The 18,974-nt window shown below is 38.3% G+C and overlaps 1 protein-coding gene and 1 long non-coding RNA gene across 4 annotated transcripts; both read left to right on the top strand.

Annotated features, from left to right (window-relative positions):
- Positions 1–365: 365 nt before the first annotated feature.
- On the top strand, positions 366–6,119 carry LOC141351060 (tripartite motif-containing protein 16-like). The gene is made up of 5 exons (XM_073857228.1): positions 366–2,451; positions 2,688–2,783; positions 2,993–3,226; positions 3,332–3,533; positions 5,338–6,119. Exons 1-5 carry the CDS (start codon positions 1,861–1,863, stop codon positions 5,859–5,861), a joined length of 1,647 nt encoding a protein of 548 aa, XP_073713329.1. The 5' UTR covers positions 366–1,860; the 3' UTR covers positions 5,862–6,119.
- Positions 6,120–7,308: 1,189 nt separating this feature from the next.
- LOC129438041 (uncharacterized) lies at positions 7,309–13,598 on the top strand. Of its 3 annotated transcripts, XR_012359196.1 has the most exons (9): positions 7,309–7,893; positions 7,997–8,173; positions 9,919–9,978; positions 10,115–10,195; positions 10,362–10,415; positions 10,567–10,653; positions 10,816–10,854; positions 12,661–12,738; positions 12,906–13,598. It is a non-coding gene; the product is annotated as an uncharacterized lncRNA (long non-coding RNA). The 3 variants fall into 3 exon arrangements; XR_012359194.1 differs by lacking the exon at positions 10,816–10,854 and having other exon boundaries at positions 7,313–7,893; XR_012359195.1 differs by lacking the exon at positions 10,816–10,854 and having other exon boundaries at positions 7,313–7,893; positions 12,661–12,748.
- Positions 13,599–18,974: the final 5,376 nt, after the last annotated feature.

The following is an 18,974-nucleotide window of genomic DNA, read 5'->3' as shown; positions in this document are numbered from 1 at the left end:
AGATTTATTTCTTTTAAGACATACAATCATTGTAGTTTCATTCTTACCTTGAAATGTAACAGTTGCTTTTCTGAAATTAAACCCGAAATATTAAACCTGGATGACGTATGCGGTTGAGCAACGCGACTTCTGGAGAATGAACCCGAAAACATGTTTGTGACATGTCCGGCGGAACTGGCACGAATGACCACCCTAATTCCTGTAGGCGGAGTTTAGTCAAAAAACTGTTCTAGTGACGTCATTAAAGCAGGAAGTAGAGGGCTGTAGTCCAAACCGGCATTCTCTGTAGGCTTTAAAAGGGATATTCTGTTAAAGAAAATATAACGCCTGGCAGTGAACTTTGAGCTTTATCATTTTACAGATATTATTTATGCTATTATAGCAACATTACACACTAACTAGTGTTTGAAAAATTGGATCAGAAAGAATGTGATCTTTAAATGTCTGTCTCACCTCAACAGTCAGGCCCGCCCTGCTGACATCTTCACTTAACTCTTTTGCCGTCCTTCCAGCAAATAATTCATTTATCTTGACACATTTGGTGGCATCGGCCTCAAGTACTTGTTGTTTTCTCTCTCTCAACTTCTCGGCCCCTCCTTTACGCTTAGAGATTTTATTCTTTAACATATTGAATTTCGTTGCACATCATCACATCGCTGCAGTTGTAAAGCTAGAACTTGATTCTGATTGGCCAATGCTCAGTGAACGCGCCACCGGGCCTGACTGCGTAAGTTTGTACGTAAGTATCATAAATATTAAAAACATGTGCATTGGCATTTCTTACTCATATTAATGACATGTTTTCGGTCATATTTTCTGAATTATTAATTCAAGACAGTTTACCCATTTACTTAATGAAATGATTATGATATTCAGAGAATTTCACAATATTGAACATTAATGCACCGGCCCAACCGAACAGCGTCCCACCGTGAATCTCCCGGTTAATAAAAATTAAAGTTAGCTTTTAGAAATTATTTTATTTTTGAATTCTAATTTCTATTATAAAATATAATAAAATGATGCTATAAATAACACAAAACACTTAGATACCATGTTTTTGAGACATGTTCCCTTGTAATATCGAAATATTTTTTTAAGGAGCTACCTTGCAGTTTCATGTAAATACTGTGTATACAATGAAGGTAGGGTGATAAAGGTTCTTCTGGCTAAATGTTGATCATTTGTGTTGTTATGTTGCCCTCTTTTAATAATCTACAAACCTCCCACCTATATCACTTTGACCCGGATTCACAGACAAGACTTCAGCAAACTCCAACTTACACTGACTGATCTTAAAATATTTCACTGTCATTGTTTTGTATCGTACCGCACACCAGTAGACTCCTGTTTTTATCTGAGACACATTTAAACTAAAAGATACTTAAATGTCATCATTAACTAAAACTTATTCCTGACTTAATCTCTGTCTGTAAAACCAGCTCATGTCTTTTTAAACATTATAGGAGCTGATGTTTGTTTTAATGCATATTTTTCTTTTCTAAATGTGAATTGTTTGTGTAAATAGTGTAAACTCACCACTAGAGGACAAACACTCACACTGACTTGAATGTTGAATCAGTTTAGTGACAAACATCAGAGAGATTTGATCTGTTATTCTCTTATTTCACCACAAAATTCACTCATATTTATGCATTTATGGCAGAGCATTTTCACAAAGATGTGCTTACTCGAGACTGTGACTTTCTGTATGAGACTGACATCTAGTGGACTTGTTTATTATATGACTGACACACCTGTTTGTACACGTTTCATAAACACAACCAGGGAATTATTTGAGTTCAGAGAAACTGAAACTGTTGAGATGTTGTGTGTTTAGTTTTATTGTAATACGGTGAAATGGCAGAAGCCAGTATTTCAGTGATTCAGGATCAGTTCATCTGTTCAATCTGTCTGGATTTACTGAAGGATCCAGTGACCATTCCCTGTGGACACAGTTACTGTATGAGCTGTATTACAAACTGCTGGAATCAAGACGATCAGAAGAGAAACTACAGCTGCCCTCAATGCAGACAGACCTTCAATACAAGACCTGATTTAAATAAAAGCACCATGCTGGCTGAAGTGGTGGAGATACTGAAGAAGACTAAACGAAAAGCTGCTTGTCTTGATCACTGTTATGCTGAAGCTGGAGATGTGAAGTGTGACGTCTGTACTGAGAGAAAACACAAAGCTGTCAAGTCCTGTCTGGTGTGTCTGAACTCTTACTGCCAAACTCATCTTGAACGTCATGAAGAACTTCAGTCAGGAAAGAAACACAAAGTGATAGACGCCACTGGACGATTTCAGCAGATGTTCTGCCCTCAACATGAGAAACTTTTAGAAATTTACTGTAAAACTGATCAGCTCTGTATATGTTATCTGTGTATGGTGGATGAACACAATGAACATAAAACTGTATCAGCTGCAGCAGAGAGGACTGAGAAACAGGTAAGAGATGTGATCTGTGATAAATGTTTCATTATAATGACACCAAAGTTACATAACTAAACATCTTTATATCTTAATGTAACACATACATCACATTCCTTTGATTTATAAAGTTAAGGACATTGTGAAGATGCCATTTTGTACCTACTGTATCGCACAGGGCTGGATTTTAACTTGTAAAAAAATCACTGTAATGTACATTTGATCTGTTTAATTATTATTTCCACATCCAACAGAAAGAACTGAAGGAGACGCAGAGAAAATATCATCAGAGAATCCAGGAGAGTCAGAAGAAGCTTCAGGAGCTGAGAGATGTTGTGGAGACTCATAAGGTGAGTTTTGATCAGAAGAACAACTGCTGTCTGCTGTTTCAGATCTGTTTCAGACTCAGTTAAGACTCTCATCCAATCAGTCAGTGAGGAGTTCAGTGCTGGATGACTTTCACTGAAGTTGACTGTGTGTAACAGACTGTGTGATGTACCAGTAAGAGCTGAATGAATGCTGCTGATTCTAATGCTCCTCTCTCTGTGTGTCCTAACAGCGCTCTGCACAGACAGCAGTGGACGACACTGAGAGGATCTTTACTCAACTGATCACATCCATTGAGAGAAGACGATCTGAGGTGACACAGCTGATCAGAGATCAGGAAAAGACTGCAGTGAGTGAAGCTGAAGGACTCTTGAAGCGACTGGAGCAGGAGATTGATGATCTGAGGAGGAGAGACGCTGAGCTGGAGCAGCTTTCACACACAGATGATCACATCCATTTCCTCCAGGTAACAGAGATCAGTGATCTTTAGGAAGTGAAGAGCATGTTTTACTCAGATGATATTTTCTATGAAATGTTTCAGTGTCATGAGTTTATGTTTGTGTTTGTGTAGAGTTTTCAGTCTCTCTCTGTTCCTCCTGGATCTTCAGACTCACTCAGCATCACTGTCAGCTCTCTCATCTCTTTTGATGATGTAAGAAAATCTGTGTCTCATCTGAGAGAGAAACTGGAGGATTTCTGTAGAGAAGAGATAGAGAAGATATTTGATCAAAGTAAAGCACCTGAACCTGAGACCAGGGAGCAGTTCCTAAAATGTGAGTCTCAAAAATAAACACACTGATGCTGATAAAGACATGAACAGTGATAATCTTCATTTCAGTCATTTTAAACTCCTCTATAATGATACTCATGAATCAAACTGAATGTGCAGAATAAACAGAAAATAAATAACTGCAGTTATGTGCTCGCCCACAATGAAACATATCTGAGAGATCAAATAGCAGCTCATAAATCAATTTCTCATTTAATATTTAAATTTCATAAGCCATTAAGTTTTTTTTCTATCTGAATTAAATGATAACAAAATATATTTTAAAGTGTACAACTACAGAACAGAGAGACTTTAACAATGTTCACACATTCACAAACCTTTTATACACACATTATGATGAATATAACAGTAAAAGAATCAGATTAGATTCTGTCTATACTGTTGAAGGATCCTACCTTAGATCCTCACGTGCAGAATGTTTTATTTTAACTCTTTAGATACGTCTTTAATATGTCTTTACTTTTACCTTTATCTTGGAAACCTAAAGACCGCCCAACATACTTTTGATGTTATATTTATATTTGATGTTATATTTGCAACTGAATTTTTCTTTTTCCTCTTGTTTGATCTTAAAGTGCTCTTTCAGCTGTTGTTTTAGCTTTTTAATTATATCATCTAGCTTGATTGATTTTTAACTATAACTGACTGCTCCATTATCAAAGTAATATAATCTGACCAGTAGACAAGCTACCAACACAGTACGTACTGAATTTTCCAAAATGTCAGAACAGAACACACTCACTTTTGCTTTTGCTTAAGTGGATGAGTCAGGAGAGAGGACACCGGACCAGCCGAGGTTAATCCCCATCGTCACTCGCGGCTTGGAGTCAGAAGCCAGTGGTCTGGAAACATTTCCATCTGGATGTGCGAGACAAAATCCCGACTCCTCGTTCGGATAGAGACAACAAAAATGTTATTCTATCCTGCCGACTACGCCAAAACTGTTAGATCTGGTCTCCACACCACAGACAAATAAAAACGATCCAGCCCCGGACACCAGATCACGTCAGAAAATATAAGTTTACTTTGTTAAAGTATTTGTCAGATATAAGGCTTATCAATCGTTGCTAGAGGAGAGCATAAACAGAGTCGTAAACAGAGTCGTGAGACTGAGGTTTTAGATGATAAAATAGAACAGAGTTTTATTGATGGACAGTTAGTTTCAGTTGCATATGCCTCAATGTTCAAACCTCGTCCACCCCGTCTACCTCGTCTACCTAGGAATACAGCATGCACTTGTTATATCCAAATTTGCTCAGCTGCATCATCCCTTAGACCTTGGGCTTTCATAAACATTCTCTTTATCTATCTTGTTTACATACAGACAGAACAGTTCTATGAAACTTCCCAAATGTGAAACTGAACCACAAAGAGACATATAAAATATAGAAATACAATGAATTAATGAATGATATAATAAAATATAGAAATATAATAATGAATGAATAATGAATAAAAACAATAATGAATAAATGAATTAATAAAAATGATAATAATGAAATTGATAATGATAAAATAATATTAAATAATCAAATACAATAATTAAATGGATAATAACTAATGATTATATGATGATTGTGTAAATAAATGATTAAACATAAAAAAACACAATAATAAAAACATTCTGCACGTGAGGATCTAAGGTAGGATCCTTCACTGTAAATGATCTCTGTTCACTTCTTAACACATTGACAGTCCTCAAAAACTAAAATAAACAAGACTTGACGTTTTATTTTAATTATTGAAATGTAGAATTTTACATATAAATTATGTTTTTGTTTCATCAGATTATCATCACTTCACTGCAGATCCAAACACAGCATATAAATATCTCTGTCTGTCTGAGGGGAACAGAGTGATTACTTACACTGGCTTATACACAGTCCAGTATCCTGATCATTCAGACAGATTTGATGGTCATTTTCAGGTGTTGTGTAGTGAGAGTTTATGTGGACGCTGTTACTGGGAGGTTGAATGGAGTGATGTGGTGTATATCTCAGTGTCATATAAGAGCATCAGCAGGAAGGGAGGTGATGAGTGTGAGTTTGGATTTAATGATCAGTCCTGGAGTTTGTGCTGCTGTGACTTCAGTTATTCATTCATACACAATAAGATTGAGACTAAACTCCCTGTAGTGTCCAGATCTTCTAGAATAGGAGTTTATGTGGATCACAGTTCAGGATCTCTGTCCTTCTACAGCGTCTCTGACACAATGACCCTCATCCACAGAGTCAACACCACATTCACTAAACCTCTCTATCCTGGGTTTAGAGTTTGGAGATCAGTGAAACTGTGTGATCTAACAATATAGATGATACAGAGAGTCTAGAAATAATTTTGTCATATTAGAAGTCTGAACATGATGAATCAACAACAAAGAAATAATAAGTCTTTCATTTATTAATTAGTAATTTTAAATAACTGATTGTAATGTTATATTTTAATAATTGTATTTTGTCCTGTCAATCAGAGGTAGCTGTACAGTAGTTATTCACAGTTAATATTATTCATCTACAGCCGTGTATTCTTTTATGTCTACAAACCGCTATAAATAAAATTTTATGCAATACACTGAATTGTATGGGTCTTAATTCAAAATTAATCTCAATTTACTTATTTTTAAGACAAACATTTAATTTTGACATTAGTTTAATTAAAATTATACAATACAAGCCCGTAGGCAGGGGGGGTTCGGGTGGTTCGAACGAACCCCCCCCCTCACTGCCAAAAGGTCCAGAATTTAAGTCGTTTTTTCGCTTGATTATTGTCATCATAATTTTAATCAATGCTTGTGAAAAATATTCTGGGTTCCTGTTTCAAATTAATATGATACATTATTGAAGCTGGACGCATGATTTCGGTCATTTTCTGATGCTCGTTTTATTTGACTCAACACTCAGCGCTCGCTTGACTTCTGGCTGCGCTGCGCAGACCGATCGGCATGTGACGTCTTAGCACCGCGAGACCGATTCAATAGTAAATGACTCAGTATGCTTTTAAATAGATCTCGCGGTAGTGTGGTGTCACAAGCCAACAGGTCTGAGCTGCACCCCATTAAGTAAGATAAAGTCAAAATTATTCCGAGATGACCAATAAAATCAGACCAGGCAGACAGAGGGACAACACAGCGGTCAGATGCGCAGTTAGTGGAAGTGCAAGAAAGATGTACGGATTATCCAGAGATCCCCTGACCAACGTTACATGTTTTTAGACTTGGTTTGTTGTTATAACTGTTGACTTGGGGTGCGTTTCCCAAAACCATAGTTGCTAACCTGTTGTGTTAGCAGCTAGTTGGTTGGCAATGGAAAATAAGCAACATGGTTTGGGAAACGCACCCCTGGTTAGTTATTATTAATATGTTCGCGTATTAAATATTTTTCAGTGAGTTGTTTTAGACAGTATTTTTGACGTGAGGGGATCGTTCGGTAAACAGTTAGGTAAACGGTAATAAATTGACGGACTGTCTTTTGTCTACACAGAAATGACATCTGTCATTTTATAATATGGACCCCTTACACTCTAAATGCATTTTTAATGATTTTGTCTAAGTGACATGCTTAAAATTAAAGGCAGCTCTTGTTGTGCGTTTTTATGGTAACGTTAAAAGTAGACCTGTCAATCAAAGAGCTAGTTTAGTACAAGTGCACAGCCACTGTAGACAGTCAGACAAAGTGGTTATTAAGTAATAAAGTGATAGGAAGTAAGTGTTTTTGGACACACACCTATTCATAAAATAGAGCCTTTGTTTAACCTTTGTAATTTAAGCAAAATAAAATGTCTTTTCTGTTTTTTTCACTCAGGTAAATACGATGAAGGCATGGCTTGGTGGCCTCCAGAACCTTTTACAGCCCACGTGATCAAATAGCTTGCGCGCGCATTTCGGCCACGGAAGTGTTGTTGTTCCCCAGTGGTTCTCTAACCTGTTAGCAACTCAGAAAGTTTATTAAAACGGTTTCCCAGCATCAAAATGTCTGGTTGTTGCGTTTGGTTGCACTAATATAATATACTAATATACGTATATATGTATCTGGCCACTTTATATTTGGCCATCTGCTAATGTCTTCTATCCACTCCACTATAGTACACGGATCTGGTAGATGTGTTGAAAAAGTTGATAAGTCAACTTTTTAAAATAACTTTGTCTGTGTTACTTCACTGCTGATTCTTACCATACTTCCGTTGCCAAACTGCGTGCACCTACGTTGCCACATCATCATTGTGTACAAAGAGTAAAAGGGTCTATAAAGACTCATACAAAATACTCCAAAGTTTATTCAAGAGGACATCACCCAACCCATCTAAAGGATGGAAACAATACTCTTGTTGAATACTACATGAGACAAGTGAGAGTGGGGGGCTATGGTGTTCTGATGTTACTCATTGTACTTTCTATGTTCGATGTGATCAATATGAAAACTAATCTTTGTAAAAACTTTTCATTTACAGACCATCCTGACTTAGATAACCATCACCACCATCATCCCCTGCATCGTGCCCTTCATCAGACACCCAAAATGCACCACAAACATCACAGGCGAAAAAGAAGAAAACGCACAACAAACCTTCCAAAAAACCCTCCTCCCCCTTCCCTCCTACCTATGGCTGGAAACAACATAACAGTTGGCAAGTTGAATTAACTATTTTGACCTTAAAGGCTTATTTTTTATCTTATTCACTGTATCCCCATAGTTAGATAAGTGCATACATACTCCTTTCATCTCTGTGCGTGCCGTAACTCTGTCTGATGCACCCACCGCTAGCTTAGCTTTGCACAATGACTTGAAGTAAATGGCTCCAGCTAGCATGCTGCTCCCCATAAGTGACAAAATAATGCCAACTTTTTCCTATTTATATGTTGTGATTTGTATAGTCACAACATGTACAAATAACAAGGTCATGTGAGACACAGCCATCTATTAATCATATACATACAGGGAACTATATTCTCAGAAGGCAAAGCCCGGCTACTTGGGTGCAGTGATTTGCTAGCAGCACCTGAGAAACCCCCGGTGAGGAGCAGAGAGTTCGGTCAGAGTTGTGCGGTTACTCCCCCCAAGTAGCAAGTGCTTCACCTTCTGAGAATATAGTTCCCAGTATGTATACTGTTAAAAGATGGCTGTGTCATGACCTTGTTGTTTGTACACGGTGTGACTAAACAAATCACAACACATAAATAGGAAAATGTTGCTGTTATTTTGTCACTTATTGGGAGCAGCATGCTAGCTGGAGCCATTTACTTCAAGTCTTTATGCTCAGATAGGCTAGCGGTGGGTGCGTCAGACAGAGTTACGGCACGCACAGAGATGAAGGGGTATGTATGCACTTGTCTAGCTCTGGGGGTTACTGTGAATGAGCTAAAATCCCAAAAAGTCGGCGTGTTCCTTTAAGTTTCCATATGTCCATTAGAAAATTGGGGGGATAGTTCACCCAAAAATGAAAAATAGTGTCATTAAGGACTCACCCTCATGTCGTTCCAAACTTGTAAGACCTCCGTTTATCTTCGGAACACAGTTTAAGATGTTTTATGTTTAGTCCGAGAGCTTTCTGACCCTACATTGAAAATCTATGCACGGTATACTGTCCATGTCCAGAAAGATAATAAAAAACATCATCAAAGTTGCCATTTGACATCAATGGGTCAGTTAGAATGTGTTGAAGCATCCAAAATACATCTTGGTCCAAAAATGACAAATTTATTCAGCATTCTCTTCCATGTCTATTGTGTAGCGCATGTGTCTGACTAAAGTCTTGTGACGCAGATGGCGTGTTATCCTCAGATATGTTTGTGAATTTTTTTCACATTTACAGCATTTGTCTCCCTCAGACTGTAAACGAAGCTCGGGCGCACAAAAAAAAAGCGGGGACGCACCTAATAACACATCAGCCACGTTGTACGTCAGCTGCGTCACTGCAGTCATGTGACTTTAGTCTCGTGCGCGTTCAAAACAGAACCGGAAGAGAAGACAATGCTGAATGATGTCGTAATTTTTTAATTTTTGGACCAAAATGTATTTTCGATGCTTCAACACATTTTAACTGACCCACTGATGTCAAATGGCTACTTTGATGATGTTTTTTTATTACCTCTCTGTTCCTGGACAGTATACTGTGCATAGATTTTCAATGGAGGGTCAGAAAGCTCTCAGACTAAATCTAAAATATCTTAAACTGTGTTTCGAAGATGAACGGAGGTCTTACCCTCATGTCGTTCCAAACTCGTGAGTCATTAATTACATTATTTTCATTTTTGGGTGAACTCTCCCTTTAATTACATGCTCATACTTGTAATTATGCCTGATAAGAATTTGTAATCTTTGTGTTTAAACATTTTTCGAATTTTAATCCTTGTTTTTAAATGGCCATGACAGTGACAAAAAGGAAGCAGCCTTCTCTAGCCCACCCAAGTTTCCATCAAAGGAGCAAGCCTAGTAAGACATTTTATGTGTATAATGCTGCACTTCTCATACAGCGAATATCAGATGTAGATATCTAAGGTGCAAATCTTATGGTTGATGTGCCTTTTTGATCATCTTTCTGTTGTAACCTTTTTTAATCTTCTTGAAGTGTCAGTAAGAAGAAAGCTGGCTAACCCTCCCACCCCTTGTTTAACTCCTCCAGCCCATCCCACATCATTGTAGAGTGAAGGTAAGTGTACCCTATATAGTAAAATGCATCAGGTCCCTAAATTCAAGCAGACACAATGTACTCCACAGGTCCACAGCACATACCATAGTTTGATGTTCCAGAGATATGATTTTTGAGTTTATATTAGTAGTGTGATCAGTAAACCAAGGTTTTCTGTCTTTCCAAGAGACTGCGGTTAATATTCAGAAAGAGGCGCAGAGAACTGAAGGCTTTCCTGACTGTAAGCCATTTAAAACGCAGACCATGAAAACACTGACAAGTGTGTGTAGAAATGTGTGGCAATTACTCAGCCCACTGACATTAGTTTATCTAATTGTGATAAACTTGACTTACTGTTCACTCCAATAATTTAGTTTTTCTGTATTTTCTAGTGACACCGAATAATAACGAAGGCCTGTGTGCTTTGCAGCAGCCTCCACGTCACCCTCTTCCAGGGCTCCGTCAGAGGACTAACGATAGTAAGATATTTTACATGTAATGTATGAATCTGCACTTTTTACTCAGAACATCATACTGAGGTAGTAAAAGAATACATTTCAGAATAATTCAATAGCAAATGAATTAGGGCCAGATTTTAAAATCAAGCTGGATCTGGGCCATTTGTGTTTTTTCCATTTAAGTGATTACATCAGTGAATGAGGACCTTCTTCGTACTGAATGTAAGTTTCCGTTAAATACAGCCCACGTGATCAAATAGTTTGTGCGCGCATTTCGGCAACGGAAGTGTTGTTGTTCGCCAGTTGTTCTAACGTGTTAGCAACTCAGAAAGTTTATTAAAACGGTTTCCCAGCATCAAAATGTCTGGTTGTTGCGTTTGGTTGTACTAATATAATATACTAATATACGTATATATAAAGAGTTTGGTTCCAAATAAACGCCATTTTTGAAAAAAATGAGTTGCTGCCAGAATCAGTATTATATCAAGTCAATATTAAAAAGTAAATTCTTAATTTTAAGCAAAATCCAATATACGCCGTGTTATTCTGTCATCTTTTCTCCCTTTTTTCCCAAAATGCAATAAACGCCACTCCTCCTTTTCTACAGAATGCAATAAATCCGCTCAACAGTTTGCAGCGCACCATTGCAATGTAAACAAACAATGGCGGCGCGCTGAGTACACGGAATCCTAGTTTTCCTCATCTACTTTGTACTTCGTGATCAACAAACAACAAAATAATACTTTAATAGCATTGATAAACCTGTGATGGTTTTCTGTGACGGGAAAGAAACGTAAGCCATCAACATCTAATAATTTACGCAAGAGGCACTCGGGAGACGGGTGCTTGTTTGCCCGGGCCGACAGCATCAAGTCTCTGTCATGCTAACACATTAACCCCAGCGGATCTTATGAAAAACTTTCCATAATTTTACTCAAAGTCAACGAAAATCGAGCAGGACCAAAAACATTTTACAGCTGATCGCTGCGAAATGCGTTAAGCGACGACGTCAAGTATAACCGCATCAATGACAGTGTTCTTAATATCACAAAGTAAGTGTTTTGATTAATGCCATTAATGTTTATATTTTTAATTAGTGTGTACCACTAGTCAACTAAATGAATAACATGGCAAAGATGAATGCACATTTATAAAGGCTATTGATTCAATAGATTTATAGCATTTTGAATAAAAACTTGTCATGAATTTATTGCATTTTGTGGAAAAATAATCTGTTTTTATAATAAATCTTTGAAAATCAAGTTATGGATTTGAATTTTTTTATGTTTTTATAACCTAAAGATGCTATGTGAAAGTTTGTAACAGAAAATAGTGGTTTTCATCTTGTCACTTTCTTGGTATAGAAAACACGTTTTAACAAAATTTGTCAAAATGGATTTATTGGGTTTTGGAACCAAACTCTTCATATGTATCTGGCCACTTTATATTTGGCCATCTGCTAACGTCTTCTATCCACTCCACTATAGTACACGGATCTGGTAGCTGTGTTGAAAAAGTTGATAAGTCAACTTTTTAAAATAACTTTCTCTGTCTGTGTTACTTCACTGCTGATTCTTGCCATACTTCCGTTGCCAAACTACTCGTGCATACGTTGCCACGTCACCATTGTGTACAAACAGTAAAAGGGTCTATTGGGTCTTTAAACTTGTGGCTGTAAGCGCACTTGAAAAGTTTGAGAGCAAAAAGCCTACATACTGTTTAGCAGTTTCACAATCTAATTTTATCATTTTATAGTGACAACCGTTAATTGGCAGCAGGAAGATGAATATGAAGGGCTGGGCTCTCCTGAACATAAGCTGTTTAGCATGCAGATCAAGAACACACTGAGACAGGCACACACACACAATACACAGCACACACACAGCACAGTCCTACATAAAATGGGGAATGACAAAAATGACAGAAAAAGTTTTAGAACCACTGCTGTGGGGTCACTTATTTAGCTCTGTTAGTTGGATCTGGGTGATGCTGTTCTTTGTGTAACGGGACTTTTTCTGTATTTCCTAGTGCCACAAGATGATTGGCAGCAAGACACACCCAGTGATGAAGGGATGTGCTCTCCTTAAATCACAGCCTATTCATCAGGTGCTCCTGAGTAAGTCCTACAATGTGTTGAAACAACATGATTTTATTTTTTGCAAAATGCTCTGACTTTTCTGAATTGTCTTTTTAGAAACCATCCACGAAGATATATAGACTTTTGTGCTGTCTTATTTTTTTCTGTTGCTTATTACATTATTACATTTTTTTAGGTGCTGGGTTAAGAAATCCTGCCTACAAAGTTCCACTGAGGCTGATATAAAGATGACTGTGAGAAACTGGCTGCGGCTGTCTGAGCAGAGACAGGAATGGGGGGCGGCAAAGGCGGGACAAGCAAGCATCTTAAGTGAAATAATTGATTGGACTGATTCTGGAGTATGACTTATTCTGGAGGGAATTTCTTATTTTTGTTGCAGTTTGCTATGGGACGGTTTCAAGGACAGGGATTAGACTAGTTCTAGACTAAAATAAATGTAAGAGCTGTCCAAACTAAAAACAACTTGCACTGACATATCATAAAATACATCAGTGTCTTTTGTGATGCTTCAAAATGCACACAAGTAATGTTTTTATTAAGACATGTTATTAAAACTAGTTATATTTCAGAATTAAACTAAGGCCTAGTCCCGGTTTAAGATAATCCCTGTCCGAGAAACCACCCCAAAGTGTAATTTGTGGAGTGTTAAAATAAATGAAACTGCCTTTGCAAAAACAAAGTAAAAAAAAATTTCCAGATGCCCTTCTGTTTTGTTATTTCTCCTGGAAAACTCACTGATCCATTTTTTTCTGTTAGACTGACATTTACCAGGTTGTCATATTGTGTATGAAATACACCCTACACATAACAATCACTTACTTTCAATTTAAACTTTTTTTGTCATAAAACCTGGCAACTCAAAAGGAAGCGGCTGCTGACTGCGCAGCCCCGGACGGCGTCTTGCATGCAAGTGGGCTAGTTGCCTACTTCTCCACTAGCTCTTGTCAAATTGTTAGGGAAGAAATTTTATGATTAACACAACATAAACTGTTATTGAGGGTTGATTGTTGTTGATACACAATATGAAATGAGTTAGCCTGCAGGGGTCTCCAACATTGTGAGCAAGGGCTACAACAATGTATAAAACAATCTGGAGGGCTACTTTTTTATTTATTCTACTCAAAACTTTTTTGTTTTACTTACTGATTTTATTTTATTTTACTTTTTGATATGTTTTAGTATTGTTTAATATGTTAACATACGTAAACCAAGCCAAGTTAATATAAAACATATGTATGTAATAAATAAATATTACAATTGAGACTAATAGAATGTGCTGGCACCATGGAGACCCCTTGCCTAAACAAATCAATTATATAACGGTGGGATCCTGACGCCTCGCTCCCTTTAACACTGGAACAGCTGCTTTATAAGCATGCCTTGACGTTTACAGCGATGCAGCCGAAAATCAGCTGTGTTCAATGGGAGAGCGAAGCGGATCGCGCCGCATATAGGTCATAATAATTAGGGCGGGTTTACGTTGGCTCACGGTCGGCGATCATTCTAATGCCACCATCTTCCCGATGTCTTGCCTATGTAGCAGGATTAGGTGAGCTGTGATTGACAGCTACTGTCACCTATCAGGAAGGGGCAGTCCCTTTTTAAGCACTGATTGGCTGCTGCTCGGAATGCGTCATGTCCTGTGTTTCCCCCGGGTGTTTGTAGCAATAGCGACAGGTGAGAATTGTTAATGTGCTGTTCGTAGTTTTAATCTGTATGTTATTTAAAACTTAGTTTGTGTTGGTTTTAGCGTGTTTGTCCAGCGTACTGGTGCCCTTGTGCTGTTGGTGGCTTAAATGACTGTGCACCCTCAGTTGGCTGTGGTTGACCTGTTGTAGGTTAACCAGTGCTGTAAAAGACGTTAATGTGTCTGGGGTGATGCCACATTTGGCCTAGTGTCGGCAGGATCCTCAAATTTGGAGTGAAGAGAAGTGGGTATTGTTTTTATGTATGTGGGATTTTGTTTATGTCTTGTAGGAACCAGACAGCGGCAGTTTTCGCGTCGGAATCCCAGCACAATTTGTGGCTGGACTTGCGTGGTTCAATCGGTTGCGGTAAGTGGTTCATGGGTCTAGGAATAGAGGACGAATCGCACAGGTTAAGCAATTTTACAGGCTCCGTAGAGGTAAAATGTGTTATTGGGTTAAGAACAAAAGGGAGAATCTGAATGTATTGTTAAGTGGAGGGCCAGCTGGGTTTTTGGGCAAGGCTGTGAAAGTGGGGATGTCGGGCATGGCGTATCATTAAAGGCACCACTAAAACTGGTTGTCGTTATCCGTTCTGTATGATCTGTACACTTCTATAGTGCCTGAAGTTGGGGTATTACTGATGTAGTATTTGCCTGTAACTTTGATTTTATGGTGGGGTTAGGAGGTACTATCGGTCCCATGTCATTAGTTATTGGATGGTGTCCCTCTGAGTCTGAGGTGGAACCATCCAGTAAGGTTTATTGGTAGGAGATGTACCCCCCAGGTGAGTCATTTTCAGATGGGGTCCCTCAGAGTTTGGGGTGAAACCATCTGATGAATTTTATAGTGCAGGAGCTGTATCCCCCAGGTCAGTCATTTTTCAGATGGTGTCCCTCAGAGTTTGGGGTGAAACCATCTGAGATTTTTATTTTATCGGGAAGCTCTTGTTTTAGTTATTTGTCATTGGAGATTACGTCAGGTTAGTTCTCCAATTGATACCACTTCTTGTAATTGGCGGGCACAGCGGATGTGTCTGCAGAGTGGATTGTAGATTTGTGCCTTTTCCCGACCTTGGGGCTGAGCACCCTGAGGTGGGTTTTGTTTAGTTCACCGTCGGGGCGACGTTGCAGAAACTTGGGGTGGATTGTAGCAGGATTAGGTGAGCTGTGATTGACAGCTACTGTCACCTATCAGGAAGGGGCAGTCCCTTTTTAAGCACTGATTGGCTGCTGCTCGGAATGCGTCATGTCCTGTGTTTCCCCCGGGTGTTTGTAGCAATAGCGACAGGTGAGAATTGTTAATGTGCTGTTTGTAGTTTTAATCTGTATGTTATTTAAAACTTAGTTTGTGTTGGTTTTAGCGTGTTTGTCCAGCGTACTGGTGCCCTTGTGCTGTTGGTGGCTTAAATGACTGTGCACCCTCAGTTGGCTGTGGTTGACCTGTTGTAGGTTAACCAGTGCTGTAAAAGACGTTAATGTGTCTGGGGTGATGCCACTGTGCGGTAAGTGTCCAACCACAAATTGTAATGTTAGTGTATGATGTTTAGATGTTTAATATTATGTTTGTTTACTTTAGGGTTCTCCCTTTTGTTCTACGTGGTTTCCTCTGGTTGCTGCCTGTTTGAGTCTCGTGCTGTTTTATCGCACCACTGTAACATTACATTATTGTTACCGCTGTAAACCGGACTGTCCACTGTTTGGTTCCTGAACTTGAGTGTGTAATATCTTGAAGTGGAGGATTAGCGCATTGGAGCCGGCGTATGGACTTCGGTGTTTGCGCCATGACTTTCGTGTAGTTTCAGCTGCCAGTTTTCTTTGTTTGTTTGTTTTTGTTTTATTGTAAAATTTGTATATTATTGTTTTGAATATGTATTTTGCTTAATATACTTTCAGGAGCTGGGGTCCCCACGGGTGAGGGATCTTGTGGTGGTGGTGGTACCGCTCAACGGTTCCCGTGTTACACATTTGAAGTGTATAAGTGTGTGTACATTGAGTTCACGGTGTGGTGTGCGAAAGTGTGCTTTTGGACAACTTGTGCCAGTGATCCATCGAGTGGGTAACCTCAGCTCTGTAGGTTTGTGTATTGTTTTAATTAGTTTATTATTTGTATTCCTTTCCACGCACTGCATTGTAGCAGTGAGGACCATTAAACCTTCAATTGTTTTGTATTTTTGTGTAACTTTGTGATTGTGATGTTTTATGTCATTTGTTTTATGTATTTACTGCAGTGAGACAGATTTGTTTTGAATAATGTTGTCTTCTGTGTATTTTACATCTAGCTCATTGACATGAACACAGAATATTGTGGAATAAAAATTTATATTTTTTGTACTATACCCACGTTTTCTGCTCCCTTCACTTTTAAGAGGAACGAACCTGTGTGCCTTACCGCCTTTCTGGGTGTAAGGAATATTTCCCTGGGTGTAAGTCCCGGGGTGGCGTAGTCGGAATTTTATGCAAAGTCTTTCTTTCGTCACGAAGCTAAACTCTCACCCCCTCGTCATGCCACACCTATTAGCTACCGATCTCCATAAGACATCTCACCGAGGCACTTTATGTCGGGCAAGTACATGCGCCCCAACGTCGGTAAGAGCTAAATTGCTGTCTGGGATAAAATATACAAGAATATGTCATCATGTGCAAAACAGCATTTAAGTGCTTAATTGGAATATAGAACTTCAGTAAACATATAAACCATTCAAGTTTACAATAGTTTGAACAATATAAGGTTGAAACTCACCAAATCCGGGGGGTTTCATACACTTTTATACCCGCATTGGATTTTACAGGGGTTCTCAATCAGGAATCATCCGCGACAATATCAATAATCCCGTTCTAAAAATCACCCAATATAGTTAAATAATAGGTGTACAACATAATGTGCATCATATTATTTGAATATCAGAAAGGATTATTTAGATATTTGCCTTAGATTCACTTTGGTGTTTCTCTCGCGATCAGCAATGCGTGTCTCTCACTGCTCTGCGTCTCACGTCTATGACATCACACGCAGTCTCGGCTTAGACTGATTACATCACTTAAGCATTTAGTCATTTTTAATCAATTTATTATTTATTATTTTAAACTACAATGACTTTAATCAGCTTTTTTGTTTACTACTTTTAGCATTTTATTAGAATTAAAATTATTTGAAAATTATATTATTTTCCCTCTGTTTCATATATTGCTGAATTCTAACCCGTGTTACACTCAACCTTTCAGGATGGCTTTGATTAATGCTCGGCTGCTAGTCAATAAGACGTTCATATTAAATGACTTTTTTACTACACACGCATTGGATTTTATGTGCATCACAGAAACTTGGACCAAGGTTGGTGATCTAAGTCCTTTTGCTGAGTTGGTTCCGGCAGGCTGCACATTTTTTAATTCTCCCCGCTCTTCCGGCTGTGGTGGTGGCCTAGCGGTAATTTTTAAAAACAATTTTAGTCACTATTGTCACTCTGTATCTTCAACAATCTACAGTAGTTTTGAAGTACAGCTGCTGCGACTAGAATTTGACGATCCTGTTTTATTAGCGCTAGTGTACCGCCCCCCTCACCTAGTAAAAGACTTTATAAATAAATTTACAGCCTTTTTGGGTGATTGTATAACAAATTACAGCAAAATCATTCTGCTAGGGGACTTTAACATTCAAGGACCCCACTCATACTCATGGACATACCCTTGATTTGATCCTTTCTCATGGCATTCTAATCAGTGACATTCAGGTTTTTGACACTCTGATCTCTGACCATATGCCTGTACTGTTTTCTATGCCTTTTCCTCAGTCAATATTAGTGGTGGGCGATACTGCAAAATTTGGTATCGATCCGATACCAAATACATATAGGGTCAGTATTGCCGATTCCGATACCAATCCGATACTTTTTACTTAAAAAAAAATACTTTTGTGTAGGGGAGAGCAGTAGGCTATGTCATTATTTCTGAGGTGAATGAATTATAAATTCTTTAGGCTTTTTTAATTAAAGTATTGAAGTCCACAAAATTATTAGTTATTAGGAACTGTAGAATTAATTTATTACAACCTTTTTTTAAAAAAACAAAAAAAAAACAAAATTCTGTCCCTTTTTTCTGGTTTTAAAAGCAAATGAAATAAAGTGCACACAATTATCACTTTTTACACGTATCAAGTTACAGTATTATTATTTAGAGCCATAAAATAGCTCCACACAACGCTTCTCTTCCTCTCGGCCATCCTGATCTCTCACTCAGTTTGCTCCTCCTTGGCGCGTTGTGTCAGTGAGTCACGTGACGACACAACAACGAATCACAGCAGAGCAGAAGGAGGGGGAGGAGTAGCAAAGTGGGCCAGGATGTGAAAGAAGCGTTTGCTCAGGATTGTAGAGGTAGAAGACACAAGCAAAGTATAATAAACGTAGAGGAGGGATATTTAAATTGAAGTATCGATTCAATTACAATTGTATCGATCTGATACCAATACCAGTGTTGGCATCGATACTATCGATATTTAGATCGATCCGCCCACCCCTAGTCAATATCACTCATTACTCCTACAGCAAATTGGACTCGTGCTTT

This window comes from Misgurnus anguillicaudatus, chromosome 2, assembly GCF_027580225.2.
Source record: "Misgurnus anguillicaudatus chromosome 2, ASM2758022v2, whole genome shotgun sequence".
NCBI classification, from domain to species: Eukaryota; Metazoa; Chordata; class Actinopteri; order Cypriniformes; family Cobitidae; genus Misgurnus; species Misgurnus anguillicaudatus.
Note: the sequence above shows the minus strand (reverse complement) of the source record. Positions and strands in the feature narration are given on the sequence as shown.

Bases quoted from the DNA above. Each gene is read 5' to 3' on its own strand.
- LOC141351060 (XM_073857228.1), top strand. From the start codon at position 1,861: ATGGCAGAAGCCAGTATTTCAGTGATTCAGGATCAGTTCATCTGTTCA. The intron at 3,227-3,331 runs GTAACAGAGATC...GTGTTTGTGTAG, and splicing joins ATCACATCCATTTCCTCCAG to AGTTTTCAGTCTCTCTCTGT. The intron at 3,534-5,337 runs GTGAGTCTCAAA...TTGTTTCATCAG, and splicing joins CAGGGAGCAGTTCCTAAAAT to ATTATCATCACTTCACTGCA.